The following is a 12,422-nucleotide window of genomic DNA, read 5'->3' on the forward strand; positions in this document are numbered from 1 at the left end:
TATGCCCCCTTGGGGGACTTTTCCATATGCCCCCTTGGGGGACTTTTGTGCATCCTTAAAGACCCCCTTGTGTGCTGTGCTTCAGCACCTGTTATGATCAGATTGCCCTTCCAAGTTGGAGAACTGAGTCCTCACAGTGTGTTTTTGGGGCTACCATCGCAGGCCAGGGAGCCCCCACTGGTGTTTCTCAAGGGTTTGCAGGCATATCACTGGGAACCCTGGCCTGTGTCTCCAGGTCCAACCGTGACTGTCAGATTGATCAGCACCACCGAAACCAGTGTCAGTACTGTCGCCTCAAGAAGTGCTTCCGGGTGGGCATGCGCAAGGAGGGTGAGTAGCCGTGGGGATGTGGCCATAGCCAGGCCCTTGTTGGGGATCCACCAAGGATACCAGATACATGGTAGTGGGGTGCAGCCACTCAGTTCTTTCCCCAGGCCCTGCCTGACCTCTGACCTCAAAGGACAGGGCCTTGCCCTTTCTCTTCATGACCTCCTACTCTCTTTCTGAACTGAGAGTATTATTTTTACTTTTAAAATTTGTTAACTCTTTGCTCTGTGTGTTTGCTGAAGGCAGGATTCAGCCAGTTTACAGCCAAAGGCTGCCAAAGGGCGACTCAGTTGCCTGTCCCTGCCCATGCGACCTGGGTGGACAGACACACTGCACAGCTGAGCCTCAGATTCTGTTAGGTGCCCTCGCTCAGAGCCCGAGGGTTGGGTGCCTTAGCTGGTGCAGAAGGAAGCTGCTTGTGCTTCCCACTTCAGCCTGGAGTGTGGGCCAGGCTGAGACATCACGTAACAGACTTCTGAGAGCCTGGCAGTCAGGCAGAGTGGTGCAGTCTTGTCATCCTAGCATCTATGAGGCTGAAGCAGGAGGATTTCCAGTTTGAAGTCAGCTTGGGCTACATAGCAAAACCTGGTTAGAAAAAACCACATGCATATGGGCGCACACAAAACAACAAAAAAGCATCAGCCTTATTTGATGACTCTTTGGACCCTTTAAGTTTGAAGGTGACTCCTGCTCTGTCTTTCCCCAGACTGAATTTTTGTCAAGACTTGTCTGTCTGATAGAAAGTCCTGATAGGTCTCTAGTCAGAGCCTGTGATCTCTTGGGCTCTTGCTTCTAGTGCCATGCTTCCTCAGGGCCTTTGCATAGCTGTTCCTCCTTCCAGATGTGGCCTTGTTCCTCCCTCACCTCCTTGATTATTAGTTCTCAGGGTCTCCTGCTTACTGTATGTCCAGTCCATGTTGCTCTGAAACTGACACCATTCCTGTGCCCATCTCCCAGGCCTGTGCAGGGCCTGATACTCAGCAGGATTCGACCAGTGGTCCACCCAGCCCTTCACACCTGACAGGAATATTGAAAGCAAAGTCACTTAGATCCTCATGTAGCTTAGTGGTCATCTTCCTTTGACACAGGAGGAACAGGCAGAGAGCATAGCGTGAGGAGCGTGTTGACCTGTGAATTCCTGCAGTCTAGACTGGATGGAAGAGGGAGAGGGGAGAGGGAGAAACAAGATTTGGAGATGTGGAATATTCTGGGCAAAGGCCCTGGAGTAGGTCCAGAGCTGGATGAGGGAGCAGTAGTGAGGGTGGGGTTCGCATCCTGTGAGCAGAGAGAGGACCGTGGGAGCATTTGGAGCCCAGTCTGGCTCCAGCTGACATGTGGTTCCCAGCTTCTCTTCTGTTTGGCCTGGGTGCCTCCTGTGTGCCCTGCATCCCTGGCTCTGGCTCTTCCTGGGCTGACCCGGAGTTCACCCACCAGTGAGACAGGTGCCGGCTCATTAAAGCATGCTCATTAGATGCCTCCTGGCTCCCCGCCCAGGCTGCCTTCCCCATGCTAAAATGCCTTGGGGAGCCAACCTGTGCTCCTTGGTGCCTCAGTTTACTTTCACTCTGTTTGTGACCGAGGACTTTAGTATTGCATTTTTTTTCAGTTATTTTTTGTTTACTTTCACTCTGTTTGTGACCGAGAACTTTAGCATTGCATTTTTTTTTTCAGTTATTTTTTGAAACAGTTGTAGCCCATTCTGGTCTCAAACTTAGTTTGTGTTGAGGTTGGCCTTGAGCTCCTGACCTTCCTGCCTCCATGCCCCAGAGCTGGGATGGGAGGTATATACCACCATAGGCAAAGCTAATAATGGCAGCCCCTGCTCTTGGGGACCACCACCATGCCGCATTAGCGATGTGGTCCCCCTGGGGAGAATTACAAGTAGCGGGAGAGGCCAGAGACGGAGCCCGAGTTCTCGGTGATTGACAGATGTTGCCTTCACTTTGCAAAAGGAGGTACAGCTGGGGGGGATGCTGGGGGGGGGGCGCCAGACATTACTGGTGCCTAGTGCGTGCCCGGTCCCCTGTGCGGCCACACGGGGTGGGGTGGCTCTCTTACGCTGCCGCCTGACTCGCTCCGTCTCCCTCTGCAGCCGTGCAGCGCGGCCGCATCCCGCACGCGCTTCCGGGCCCCGCGGCCTGCAGCCCCCCGGGCGCGACGGGCGTCGAGCCGTTCACGGGTCCTCCGGTGTCCGAGCTGATCGCGCAGCTGCTGCGCGCTGAGCCCTACCCCGCAGCCGGACGCTTTGGCGGCGGCGCCGCCGTGCTGGGCATTGACAACGTGTGCGAGCTGGCGGCCCGCCTGCTGTTCAGCACGGTCGAGTGGGCCCGCCACGCGCCCTTCTTCCCCGAGCTGCCTGCCGCCGACCAGGTGGCGCTGCTGCGACTCAGCTGGAGTGAGCTCTTCGTGCTGAACGCGGCGCAGGCGGCATTGCCACTGCACACGGCGCCGCTGCTGGCCGCCGCGGGGCTGCACGCCGCGCCCATGGCTGCCGAGCGCGCCGTGGCCTTCATGGACCAGGTGCGTGCCTTCCAGGAGCAGGTGGACAAGCTGGGCCGCCTGCAGGTGGATGCTGCCGAGTATGGCTGCCTCAAGGCCATCGCGCTCTTCACGCCTGGTGAGCCACCCCATCACAGCCCCATCTAGACACAGGCCACGCCCTAAGCAGCCCATTCCCAGGGACAAGCCACGCCTCCAAGCAGACTGCTCTGCCACATACTTACCAGGCTCCCAACTGGACCCAAGGCCACGCCCTCAGACTGACCACGCCCCCACCTCAGCCTCAGGCAACCCTCTCTAGCCAACCTGGGACACTCCAGCCAGACTGAGAGGACACTGCCTCAGGCCACACCCTTTTGACACAGGTGATGCTGCACTCTGGCTTAACACTACCCCAGACCCCTACTCATATCATACCCTGCCATAGACCTCACCCCAGGTTCCTGACACTGCTCCAGGCCATGTACCAGGCTGCTTGAGACTGCACTCTGCATCCTCCTCCTGGTGTTGCCCCATCATGCCCTCAAACTGATCCAGACAGTACCCTACTGGACCCTGAAACAGTAGGAAGATACAACTCAGGCAGGCTCCAGGCCATGCTATTAATGCTACTCTTTACCCAGGCCCACACTCACAGGGCAGACCTCTGAGCTCCTGCCTCTGTTCTGGAGCCATACCCCACAGGGCCACTCTCCCTGATGACATGCCTTTGCTGCGGTAGGGGAAGACAGTGTAACATTTTAGTGACCCCGAGGTGTGAGCTGAGAAAAGAGACCAGCGAGTTCTCGGACTGTATGGATTACAGGTTCAGACCTTGTCCAATCCCCTCCTGAGAGAACAAAAGGGATAGCTGGGCACTGCTATGGAGCGAGGCCTTCCGGTGGGCGTGGCTGAGGGAGATCCTGGCCTGGAGTCTCCTCCCACAAAATGGTGTAGAGTAGTGATGCCCCTCCCTTTAGCCATGTGTGGAGCAGCATTCCCGAGCCCGTTCCTTCGGTTCTACAGGCTAGTCTGGTGGACACTGACTTACATACTCCCATATGTGCCCTGGGATCGCAGCTTTGTTCATGCCTGCCTCCGGTGGCATCCTTAGCCTCTCCCCTGTAGGCCTCTGGCCCTACTTCCCCAACCGTGACTGCCCTTGTCCCTGCTTCCTGCAGATGCCTGTGGCCTTTCTGACCCAGCCCATGTGGAGAGCCTGCAGGAGAAGGCACAGGTGGCCCTCACCGAGTATGTGCGCGCCCAGTACCCATCACAGCCCCAGCGCTTTGGGCGCCTGCTGCTGCGGCTGCCAGCCCTGCGCGCTGTGCCCGCGTCTCTCATCTCCCAGCTCTTCTTCATGCGCCTGGTGGGCAAGACACCCATCGAGACACTCATCCGGGACATGCTTCTGTCAGGGAGCACCTTTAACTGGCCCTATGGCTCGGGCTAGTGATGGGCATCCTCCAGGACACACATGGAAGCTGGGGCCTTGCAGGGACCCTGGGGATCAGGCCCCAGCTTCTCTTCTGAGACTGATTTCTTTTTTTAAATTTAAAGACTGTGAAATGTTTGGTTTGTTTTATTTTTTAAATAATCATGAAACCAAAAAGATTCAGATCTCCCAGGCCCCAGCCTTGTCCCAGCATCCCTTCATCAGGGTAGGGCGGAGGGTCTGGAGCCAGCATGCTGGTGCCTCCGGTGTCATGGGTATCTGGAAGGGCCACTGCAGCTGGGCAGGTGTACCATGGGCCAGGAGCGTCTCCTGGATACATGGTCCATGGAGGGCACCATGGGGTTATGAAATCATGGCCAATAATAAAGATATTCCCTTACTTGGTCGGCCTCTGCTTTCTTCTGCAGTGCTGGGGAAGTAACCCCAGGGTCTAGCCTGTGCTCTGTAGGCCCCAGTGGGGGTGGGAATCTTGGCCTCACTACTGTGGAGGAATAAAGAGGCCCTGGTAAAGGCTTTCCCAAAACAGCTTTCCAATTGCTGGATCAAGCCACACCTGAAAGCCTGGTTTTTTATGTTGGGGTCAGTTTGAATTCAGTTTCTTCCCCCAAGTAACATATCCCCATTTCTTAAGTTGCCATAAAGAAGGTGGAGGACAGACTGAGATGTGACTAACCATGTTGATGGCTGGTGATGAAAGGAACTGTAGGAGTTCTCCAGCAGTGGTGGCACACACCCTTGATTCCAGCACATGGGAGGCAGAGGCAGACCAATCTCGGTTCAATGCCAGCCTGGTCTATATAGTGAGTTTAAGGACAGTGCTACACAGAGAAACCCAGCCTTGGAAAAAGAAAAATATCAGGGAGTTAGGGGCCCAACTTTGGGTTGGGACTAAGTGAGACCCAAGCCTAGCATGCCCGAGGCCTGCGTTGAGCGCTAGCTGATCTGCTCTCCCTACAAACCCCATACATGTGGGCCTCTCTGTCGAAGACATCTTCCTAAGAGACTGCTGGCCTGCGAGTGGCCTGGATCTTGTCATCCTCAGTGGGTCAGGGGTTAGAGTCTCAGACAACACACAGCCTATGCAGCACTGACCCTAGGCCGGGGAAACTGAGGACCGATGCAGAGTGGACAGGACCAGGGTATTCTGAGGGTGAGCCCCTGCACACAGGCCCCAAGCATTGCCCAGCCTTTACCCCTGGTGTGCCCCATCACAACACTTGTACCAGGCTGCCCAAACATGCCTTCTGGCTATGATTTCCTGGAACCTACAGTCATTGCCTCCACAGAGATCTTGGATAAGTCTCTGGACCTCATTTCCCCCACTGTAAAATGGAGGGATGCTTTTAGGCAGTTACACATAGTAGGTGTCTAATCCATGTTTATTCTCTGGGATTCTCAACAGGTGTGGTTCCCCATGGGAGGAGGAGTCGGCCACCAACTATCTCTCTAGGACATTCAGAAGTACACGGAGTCCTCGCTGTCACTGTCCCTTTGGTCATCAAATTTGCGGATCTGGGCCTTGAGGTGCCTCAGTTTACCCTTCAAGTAGTTACAGCGAGCCTGCTTATCCAGGAAGCCAGGATCCTAGGGGAACAAGAGTTGAGGAAGTCCTCCTGGCACTCTAGCCAGAGGCCCTCAAGCTGTTCACCTCTTTCCATTATAAACCTCAGCTTTGATTACACGGTCCCAGCATCAGAACAGCACCACACACACACAGCCAAATCTGTGGCCCCAGGAGTCTCCTCACCGACTGCTTCTTCTCAAACTCTCTCCTGACATGAGCTGCCATGCGGACCTCCTTCTGAAAGGGCAAGGTGGGGAAGAGGCTCAGAGGGGCCACCATGGCTGTGACAGCGTGACACCAGTAGACACAGCACAGCCGCAGGGAGCTGGGGCACAGGGTCTTGGGCTGACCTGGCTTCGCGGCGGGGGCAGTGACAGCAGCAGGGCCTCCAGTTGCTGGAGCTTAGCCTGTGTGGCCCCCACCTCCCGCTGGAGCTCCGAGAACTCCCCGTACTGGTCCTGGAACACTGCGGCATAGCGGCTCCGGTCCCTTCTGCTGGTCACTGGTGGGTACTTACTACAAGGTTGGAAGGGATCAGTCAGTGTGTGAGTAGAGGGAAATCTGTCTTTCCACTCCATCATGCCAATTGGCTTTTCTTTGCTGGTGCTGGGACCCCCAAATCAAAATGCCTTCTACCACCAATCCCATTTCATAATTTCATAAACTCTTATTCGCCCATCAAACCCCCAACCTTTCTGTTTCCCAGGTATTAAGAAGCACTGAGGGGACGTGAGCGTGATGAATTCAGAAGGCTGAGGCAGGAGGATCATTACTCTTTAGAGGCTATCTTGTACTACACGACCAGAGCCAGTCTTACAAGAATAAGCCACGAGGGGGCACTCACAGCTCGTAGTCAGGCACTCGGTTGGGGCGATGTCCCAGATCCCTGGGACGCTTCTCTGGGTGCAGTGGGGCCGAGGGGCGAAGCTCATCCGCAAACACGATCTTCCGGGCCCTCGTGCAGAGCTCTCCGGGCCCGGGCTGGCACTGCGGCCGTCCGGCGTGGGGCTGCGGACGCTGCCGGGCAGGCATGCGTGGGGCCACAGTGCTCTGGCGCCCCCCGGCGGCAGGGCGCAGATTGCAAGCGGCATCCGGGCCTGGGCGCCTGGACCGGGATCCGCAGGCCAGCGGACCGCGCCTGGAGGCGGGGCCTGCGTGTATTTGCATACGCGAGCGCGGTTGGCTGGCCGCGCAACCCAGACTCCGCCCCTTAGTGCGGACCCCGGAAAGGGGCGCTGAAGCGGCGCGGTGACGTCAACGTGCCGTCATGCTCGAGAGTGGCTGGCGGAGCAGCGGAGGCCCCGCCCCATCCTTGAAACCGGAAAAGCGCAAAGCGGCGGATGGCGACCCCGGGCCGAGTCGAGACGACCCCTCCGCCTCCTGCCTCGCGCGGTTACAGCCCGCGGAGCTCCCGGCCCCCGCCCGCCCGTGGTTAGCCGACGGTCCCGCTCGGTGTCACCTGTCCCGGAGCGCGCTTGGCCCTGCAGCCGGGAACGCAGCTCTGCAGGAAGTGCGGGTGGAGCCGCCGGCGCGGGCACTGGACCGCCAGGGCGGGGCTCTGCGGGCGGGCGGAGCCTGCGGCGAGTGTTCCACGCTGGGTTGGAACAAGACTTCCCAGCGCTGATTGACCTCTTCATTTCCCCCTGTCTGTTGGGAAAACCAGCTAGATTTTTTTTTAAAAAACCAACTTGGTTTTTTTCTTTAGCAGTTGTATTTAAAAAATTCTTTGTGACTTTGTGCATACGCAGAGACCAATACAGGCAGTTGGGTATCGTCCACCCCTACGTTTTTCCCAAAACCTGATGGTCCCCATTTGGCTGCTCTGGCTGGCCAGCAGGCTCCAGGTAGATCTGCCTGTATCTCGTAGCACTGGGATGATAGGCTCCTGCTCCTCACTTCTGCCATTTTAGAAGGGTACTGGAGATTCGAACCTAGATCTGAATACTTAGCTCACACTCATACAGAGTCATCTCCCTAACCTCTAAGAAGTGACGTTTATTATGTTAACTACGTGTGTGTGTGTGCGTATGTCAGACTCCCAGGGGTTACGGTTACAGTAAATACATTTATTAAATATAGTTTTTGATTGGCTTTTTTGTCCGTTATTCTTACTGTTTTGCTCATGCTCTGGGGTGGAACTCAGGCTGTCAGGCTTTGTGACAAGTGTCTTTACCCAGGTCTGCCTATAATTTTCTATGTCTACCAGGCCGGCCCTGAACGCACAGAGACTGCCTGAGTCGGCTTCCCTAGGGAGGGGGACTTCGTGGCCACTGCAATAGACCTCCACTGCTTCTCAGGCAGATTTTAACTTTTCTTCCTGTTTTTGAGACTTGGCTTTGCTGTGTATTGCAGGCTGCCCTAGGCCTTTGGAGCACAGTGCCCAGGTGAGGGGCTGTAGGCTGACTTCAGGATAGAGGTGTCCTGGTTGGCACCGCCCTGCATGCATGCACGCACGCACCCACCCGCTGGCACTGAGGGCACGTGGGCTGGTGCGCAGGCTCTCGTTTTATTTCAGCCTGGGCATGATGCGGATAAACAGGATCATGCCGATGAACACGAAGCACACGACAATGAGCATGGCCCACAGCAGCCAGTTCACGGACTTCTGTGCATGCTGCTCTAGCCGCTCCGACTCCAGCTTCAGCTTCTCCAGGTTTTGATCTGCCATCTTAAGTGAATGTGACAGGGTCTGTGGGAGCAGAAGGGACTGTGTCAACAGGACTGAAACCCAAATGTGCCTTCTCCTGAGTAGCCTGTGCTTCTGGCTCATGTTGTGCCCTCTGCCAAGTATGCTAAGCCATCCCCTGCCCCTGGGCTTTACCGAACTCCTGCTCAACCAGCAAAACACCAGCCACAATGCCCCTTTCTTGCAGATCTTCCTCAGTGTCCTGAGGCAGACAGAGGCTTCAAGTGTTACCATACCTGGTTGTCCTTCTTGATGACACTCTGGGCAGCCAGTGTGTTCGTCTTGAGGCTGCGGGCCAGGCCTAGCATCTCCTCAGCTAGCTTTTCCTGGAGGCCCTGGTGCCTCTGGAGGACGAGGTCTAGCTCGGACGCTGACTGCTTCTCATCTGCAGGTCTGGGCCCCTTCACACTGCAGACCCCACATTTGTGGGTCCCCAGTAGTAACAGGTAGGTATAGACATCCATGTGCCCCCTTCCCAAGGATCCCAGGGCCATGGTACCACCCTCAGTTCTACTGGGGACTCAGTTCCCCCTGCTCTTTTACACTCCTGGGAACAGCAGCCCCAGAAAGGACTTCCAGCAGGCGGCTGATCCTTATAGCAGCAGGGGCCCCAGCTTCAGCCGCTCCCTTCCCTTCCCTTCCCTGTCACACCATGGCTAAAATACTCACGCTCGCTTCCTCATGTCCACCTCATGCTCTGGAAGCAAAAGAGGCCAAGAACAAAGAAGATAGTTTTCTTGTTTCCAGACTTCTGACCTTGAGCTGTGCCATGTCTGCTAAGCAAAATGCTGTTCCGCCTGTGAACTGCTATCTCCCCACTCTGCAGAACACCTCCTATCCCTGGTCCCAGGTCCCTCTCAGTGGCCTAGCACTGTGCTGGGGACCACCCTCTCTTTCTCAGCCTCTCCTCAGGCACAACTCAAAGATAACCCTGGGGGACCTCTTTCTGGGCTGGGAAAGATCAAGGGAGCCGGGCAGGCATGAGGGCTGTGAGGTGGCAGAGCAGTCATGCTCAGGATGTCTCACCTCCAGATGACTCCTGTGGGGACGAAAAGAGGAATGAGGCATGCACTGTGACGTCTCCCCTAAATCTCTCTCCCTCTGCTTTGGGTTGACTCGTGAAGCTGTGGGGTCTACTCCAGGGTTTAACTACACATAGTCCTTTTTTTTTTTTTCTTTCAGTCTGTATTTTAAGGACAGAGTTTCTATGTGTAGCCCTGCTAACTGGAACTCATTCTGTAGAGCAGGCTGGCTTCGAGCTCACAAAGATCTGCCTGCCTCTGCCTCCTGAGTGCTGGGGTTAAAGACATGCACTACCACCACCTAGCCAAGCTCGTCTTCTTGAGCACAGTGCCTTCCTGGGGAAGCCTTGATTATGGCCCTCTAGGATTTGTGATACTATTCCAATCTTTCTCTCTGAAGACTGTACTCTTTTGCTATCCAGAGGTTGGTCCCAGGGACGAGGGAGGGAATCGTACCATGCCCAACAGCTCACTCCGCATCTCACTGGTGTAACGTGCCCTAGACTGCAAATGTACAGTCTTGGTGGCAGGCACCCGCTCCCTGGCTGTGGTGGGCACGCGGCCAGGAGCCAGGAACTGGTTAGCTAGAGCCTTTTCAGAGGAGGAGGTCTGAGGAGACATGGGAAGGGGATGATGAGTTACTGGGGGGCCGTGTCCTGGTCCTAGGTGCTGTGGGGAAATGAGTGATGCCCGCCTGAGGGGTGGGAGGGCATGCTCACCAACTTCTCAGCCTGCAGCATGCCCTTCAGAAAGTCCACTTTGCGGGAGTACTCGCTGATCACTTCCGAGGCTGGTTTACTGAAAGGCAGCAGGAGAAAGTCAACCTGCAGCTGTGGCAGCGTGGGAGGGGGTGTCTCGGTGCCCCCACACTCACCTTGCTTGGACTTTCAGAGCCTGCAGCATGTCTTCCAGGGCACCCACATACTGGGAGGGAAGGTACGGTGTCAGGCAGGCCAGTGCCCCAAGTCAGGAGCAAACCACAGAAAGGGTTAGGAGAGGGGTGGGACCGGGAGAGGAGGAATCAGAGAGGGGAGGGGCACAGGCGAAGGCGTGGAATTGGGAGGGCGTGGCCTATGTGTGAATCCGTAGGGAAACCAGGACGTCAGGGGTCTACGCACGAGGGGCGTGTCGCCGCCGATCAGAAGGGGCGGGGACAGTGGCCTGTGAGTCGGGTCACCGGCCTCTAGGGCTCCAGACCTCTGCGGCGGCATGGCGTGGGATTCCCTCACCTTCTCCAGACGCCACTCATCAGGATCTCGTTTTTCTGCCGCCATCGACTCACAGCGACAAAGCAGCCGCACCAGGTTCAACTCCAGTCGCGACGTCGCCAGCGGGCGGTGACAGGCGCCTTCCGCCTGCGCCATCTTAGAAAGGGGCGGAAGTGCCTGCGTGGGGTTCTTCCCCTCGGAGGTCCGTCCTGCTACGCTTGGGGCGGAAGTAAGAGTTTTATTTCAAGCCGCAGTTTATTCAAAGATAAATCGTTTTGGTCCCTGGAAAGCCTCTTTTTAAAATTATGGTCTCTATGTGTGGCCCTTTTTCATTTTTTGAAGTAGAGTCTCTGTAGCCCATCCAGGCCCCATGTTCGGCAAGAACTGGTTGGCAGGACCAGAAAAGCCATTCAGAGCCTCCCCGCATCCTGCTTGATGACTTGCCAGTCGGGCGTTCCCATCTGGCAGACCTGCTAGTTTCCAGCTCTGGCTGCATGCCGGAGCTCTGACCTGGCTGTTTCCACTCTTCTGCAATAAATCATGGTCCATGGCCCCCTTCTTCCCTAGCTTCCAGCAACTCTACTTCGTCTTAGGTTAAATGTAGTCTACTACATGGTTGAGGCCCCGGAGGATGGAGAATATTGTACCTCCTGAAGAAACTTACTGAATGAGAAATTTAGGGATCAGGGAATGCCATGACGATTATAAAACAAGCCAGGATTTCCTGGAGCTGGATTTACCGTGGTTGTGAGCCAATAATTAGGTCCTCTGCAAGAGCAGTTTGTGCTTTCAACCACTGAGCGCCTCTTTCACTCTCATGTGACTTCTTTTTTTTTTTTTTTTTGGTTTTTCGAGACAGGGTTTCTCTGTGTAGCCCTGGCTGTCCTGGAACTCACTCTGTAGACCAGGCTGGCCTTGAACTCAGATATCCGACTCTCTCTGCCTCCCAAGTGCTGGGATTAAAGGCGTGTGCCACCACCGCCTGGCCTCATGTGACTTCTAAGCATTAGAAGTGCAAGACAAGCCTCAGTCTTGAGCAGTTTCACAAAAGATGCTAAGCGTCTGTGACTCCGGGGATCTGACACCTCTGACTTCTTCACATGCTTTTATATGCACACACCAACACACAATTAAGCATAGATCTTTTAACCTGGGCAGGGTGGTGGTGTGGCTTTAATCCTAGCACTCAGGAGACAGAGGCAGGTGGATCTTTGAGTTCGAAGCCAGCTTGGTCTACAGAGAGAGTTCTAAGACAGCCAGGGGTACACAGAGAAACTCTGTCTCTAAAGACCTATTTAAACCTTAAAGAGACAAAAATGATCCTGGATCCCAAGCACTGGAGTTATGGTGACTGAGAGGCCATGTGGTGCTGGTGGTTGAGCCTTATTGCTTGTGGTTTGAATCAAAATGAGCCCACAGTAAGCCATAGGCAGTGGCCTTATTGGGGGAACTAACCATGGGGTGGGGTGTGCTCTAAGGTCTCAAAAGCTTAAACTAGGCCTGCTGGCATCCAGTCCTTTTCCTGCTGCCTGCTGATTCAGATGTGGAATCCTCAGCTACCTCTGCCTGAGTGCCACCACACTTCTGTCATGAGATGATGGACTAAACTCCTGTGAACCAACCCCTGTGAACTGTGAACCAGCCCCAAGTAAATGTTATCCTTTATAAAAGTCACCACGGT

The 12,422-nt window shown here is 55.5% G+C and overlaps 3 protein-coding genes across 6 annotated transcripts in view; 1 reads left to right on the top strand and 2 right to left on the bottom strand.

Annotated features, from left to right (window-relative positions):
* Window positions 1-4,643, top strand: part of Nr2f6 (nuclear receptor subfamily 2 group F member 6) — a 7,944-nt gene extending 3,301 nt beyond the window's left edge. The window contains exons 2-5 of one of the 3 annotated variants that reach the window (XR_003713659.1): window positions 236-330; window positions 2,420-2,944; window positions 3,054-3,191; window positions 3,987-4,093. Coding sequence is in view for 2 of the 3 variants with exons in the window: in XM_028784782.1 (XP_028640615.1) it covers window positions 236-330; window positions 2,420-2,944; window positions 3,987-4,258 (892 nt within the window). In the remaining variant the exon portion in view is untranslated. Of the gene's footprint in view, window positions 1-235; window positions 331-2,419; window positions 2,945-3,053 lie in introns of all 3 variants that reach the window. The other 2 variants (XM_028784782.1, XM_028784783.1) reach the window with 2 other exon arrangements.
* Window positions 4,644-5,622: 979 nt separating this feature from the next.
* Window positions 5,623-7,351, bottom strand: Ocel1 (occludin/ELL domain containing 1). 2 transcript variants are annotated; one of them, XM_028784785.1, is made up of 4 exons: window positions 6,670-7,351; window positions 6,176-6,341; window positions 6,009-6,062; window positions 5,623-5,845 (listed from the first exon to the last, which is right to left on the bottom strand). In XM_028784785.1, the coding sequence occupies exons 1-4, from the start codon at window positions 6,990-6,992 to the stop codon at window positions 5,717-5,719; spliced, it is 672 nt and encodes a 223-aa protein (XP_028640618.1). In that variant the 5' UTR covers window positions 6,993-7,351; the 3' UTR covers window positions 5,623-5,716. The 2 variants fall into 2 exon arrangements, with proteins under 2 accessions (XP_028640618.1, XP_028640619.1); XM_028784786.1 differs by lacking the exon at window positions 6,176-6,341 and having other exon boundaries at window positions 5,803-5,845; window positions 6,670-7,276.
* A 525-nt stretch (window positions 7,352-7,876) lies between these two features.
* Window positions 7,877-10,909, bottom strand: Use1 (unconventional SNARE in the ER 1). The gene is made up of 8 exons (XM_028784817.1): window positions 10,763-10,909; window positions 10,408-10,457; window positions 10,253-10,331; window positions 9,990-10,142; window positions 9,538-9,550; window positions 9,181-9,208; window positions 8,748-8,919; window positions 7,877-8,514 (listed from the first exon to the last, which is right to left on the bottom strand). Exons 1-8 carry the CDS (start codon window positions 10,895-10,897, stop codon window positions 8,332-8,334), a joined length of 813 nt encoding a protein of 270 aa, XP_028640650.1. The 5' UTR covers window positions 10,898-10,909; the 3' UTR covers window positions 7,877-8,331.
* Window positions 10,910-12,422: the final 1,513 nt, after the last annotated feature.

The sequence above is a fragment of the Grammomys surdaster genome, unplaced genomic scaffold, assembly GCF_004785775.1.
Source record: "Grammomys surdaster isolate TR1022 unplaced genomic scaffold, NIH_TR_1.0 124836, whole genome shotgun sequence".
In the NCBI taxonomy this organism is placed as follows: Eukaryota; Metazoa; Chordata; class Mammalia; order Rodentia; family Muridae; genus Grammomys; species Grammomys surdaster.

What these genes read in the sequence shown, in the direction of transcription:
- Ocel1 (XM_028784785.1), bottom strand. Translation starts at nt 6,992, where the DNA reads ATGCAAATACACGCAGGCCCCGCCTCCAGGCGCGGTCCGCTGGCCTGC. An exon ending in TGCCCCCGCCGCGAAGCCAG is followed by an intron (nt 6,063 to 6,175) that starts GTCAGCCCAAGA and finishes TTGCCCTTTCAG; the next exon opens with AAGGAGGTCCGCATGGCAGC. An exon ending in AGTTTGAGAAGAAGCAGTCG is followed by an intron (nt 5,846 to 6,008) that starts GTGAGGAGACTC and finishes TTGTTCCCCTAG; the next exon opens with GATCCTGGCTTCCTGGATAA.
- Use1 (XM_028784817.1), bottom strand. Translation starts at nt 10,897, where the DNA reads ATGGCGCAGGCGGAAGGCGCCTGTCACCGCCCGCTGGCGACGTCGCGA. An exon ending in ATGAGTGGCGTCTGGAGAAG is followed by an intron (nt 10,458 to 10,762) that starts GTGAGGGAATCC and finishes CTTCCCTCCCAG; the next exon opens with TATGTGGGTGCCCTGGAAGA. An exon ending in TGCTGCAGGCTGAGAAGTTG is followed by an intron (nt 10,143 to 10,252) that starts GTGAGCATGCCC and finishes ATGTCTCCTCAG; the next exon opens with ACCTCCTCCTCTGAAAAGGC.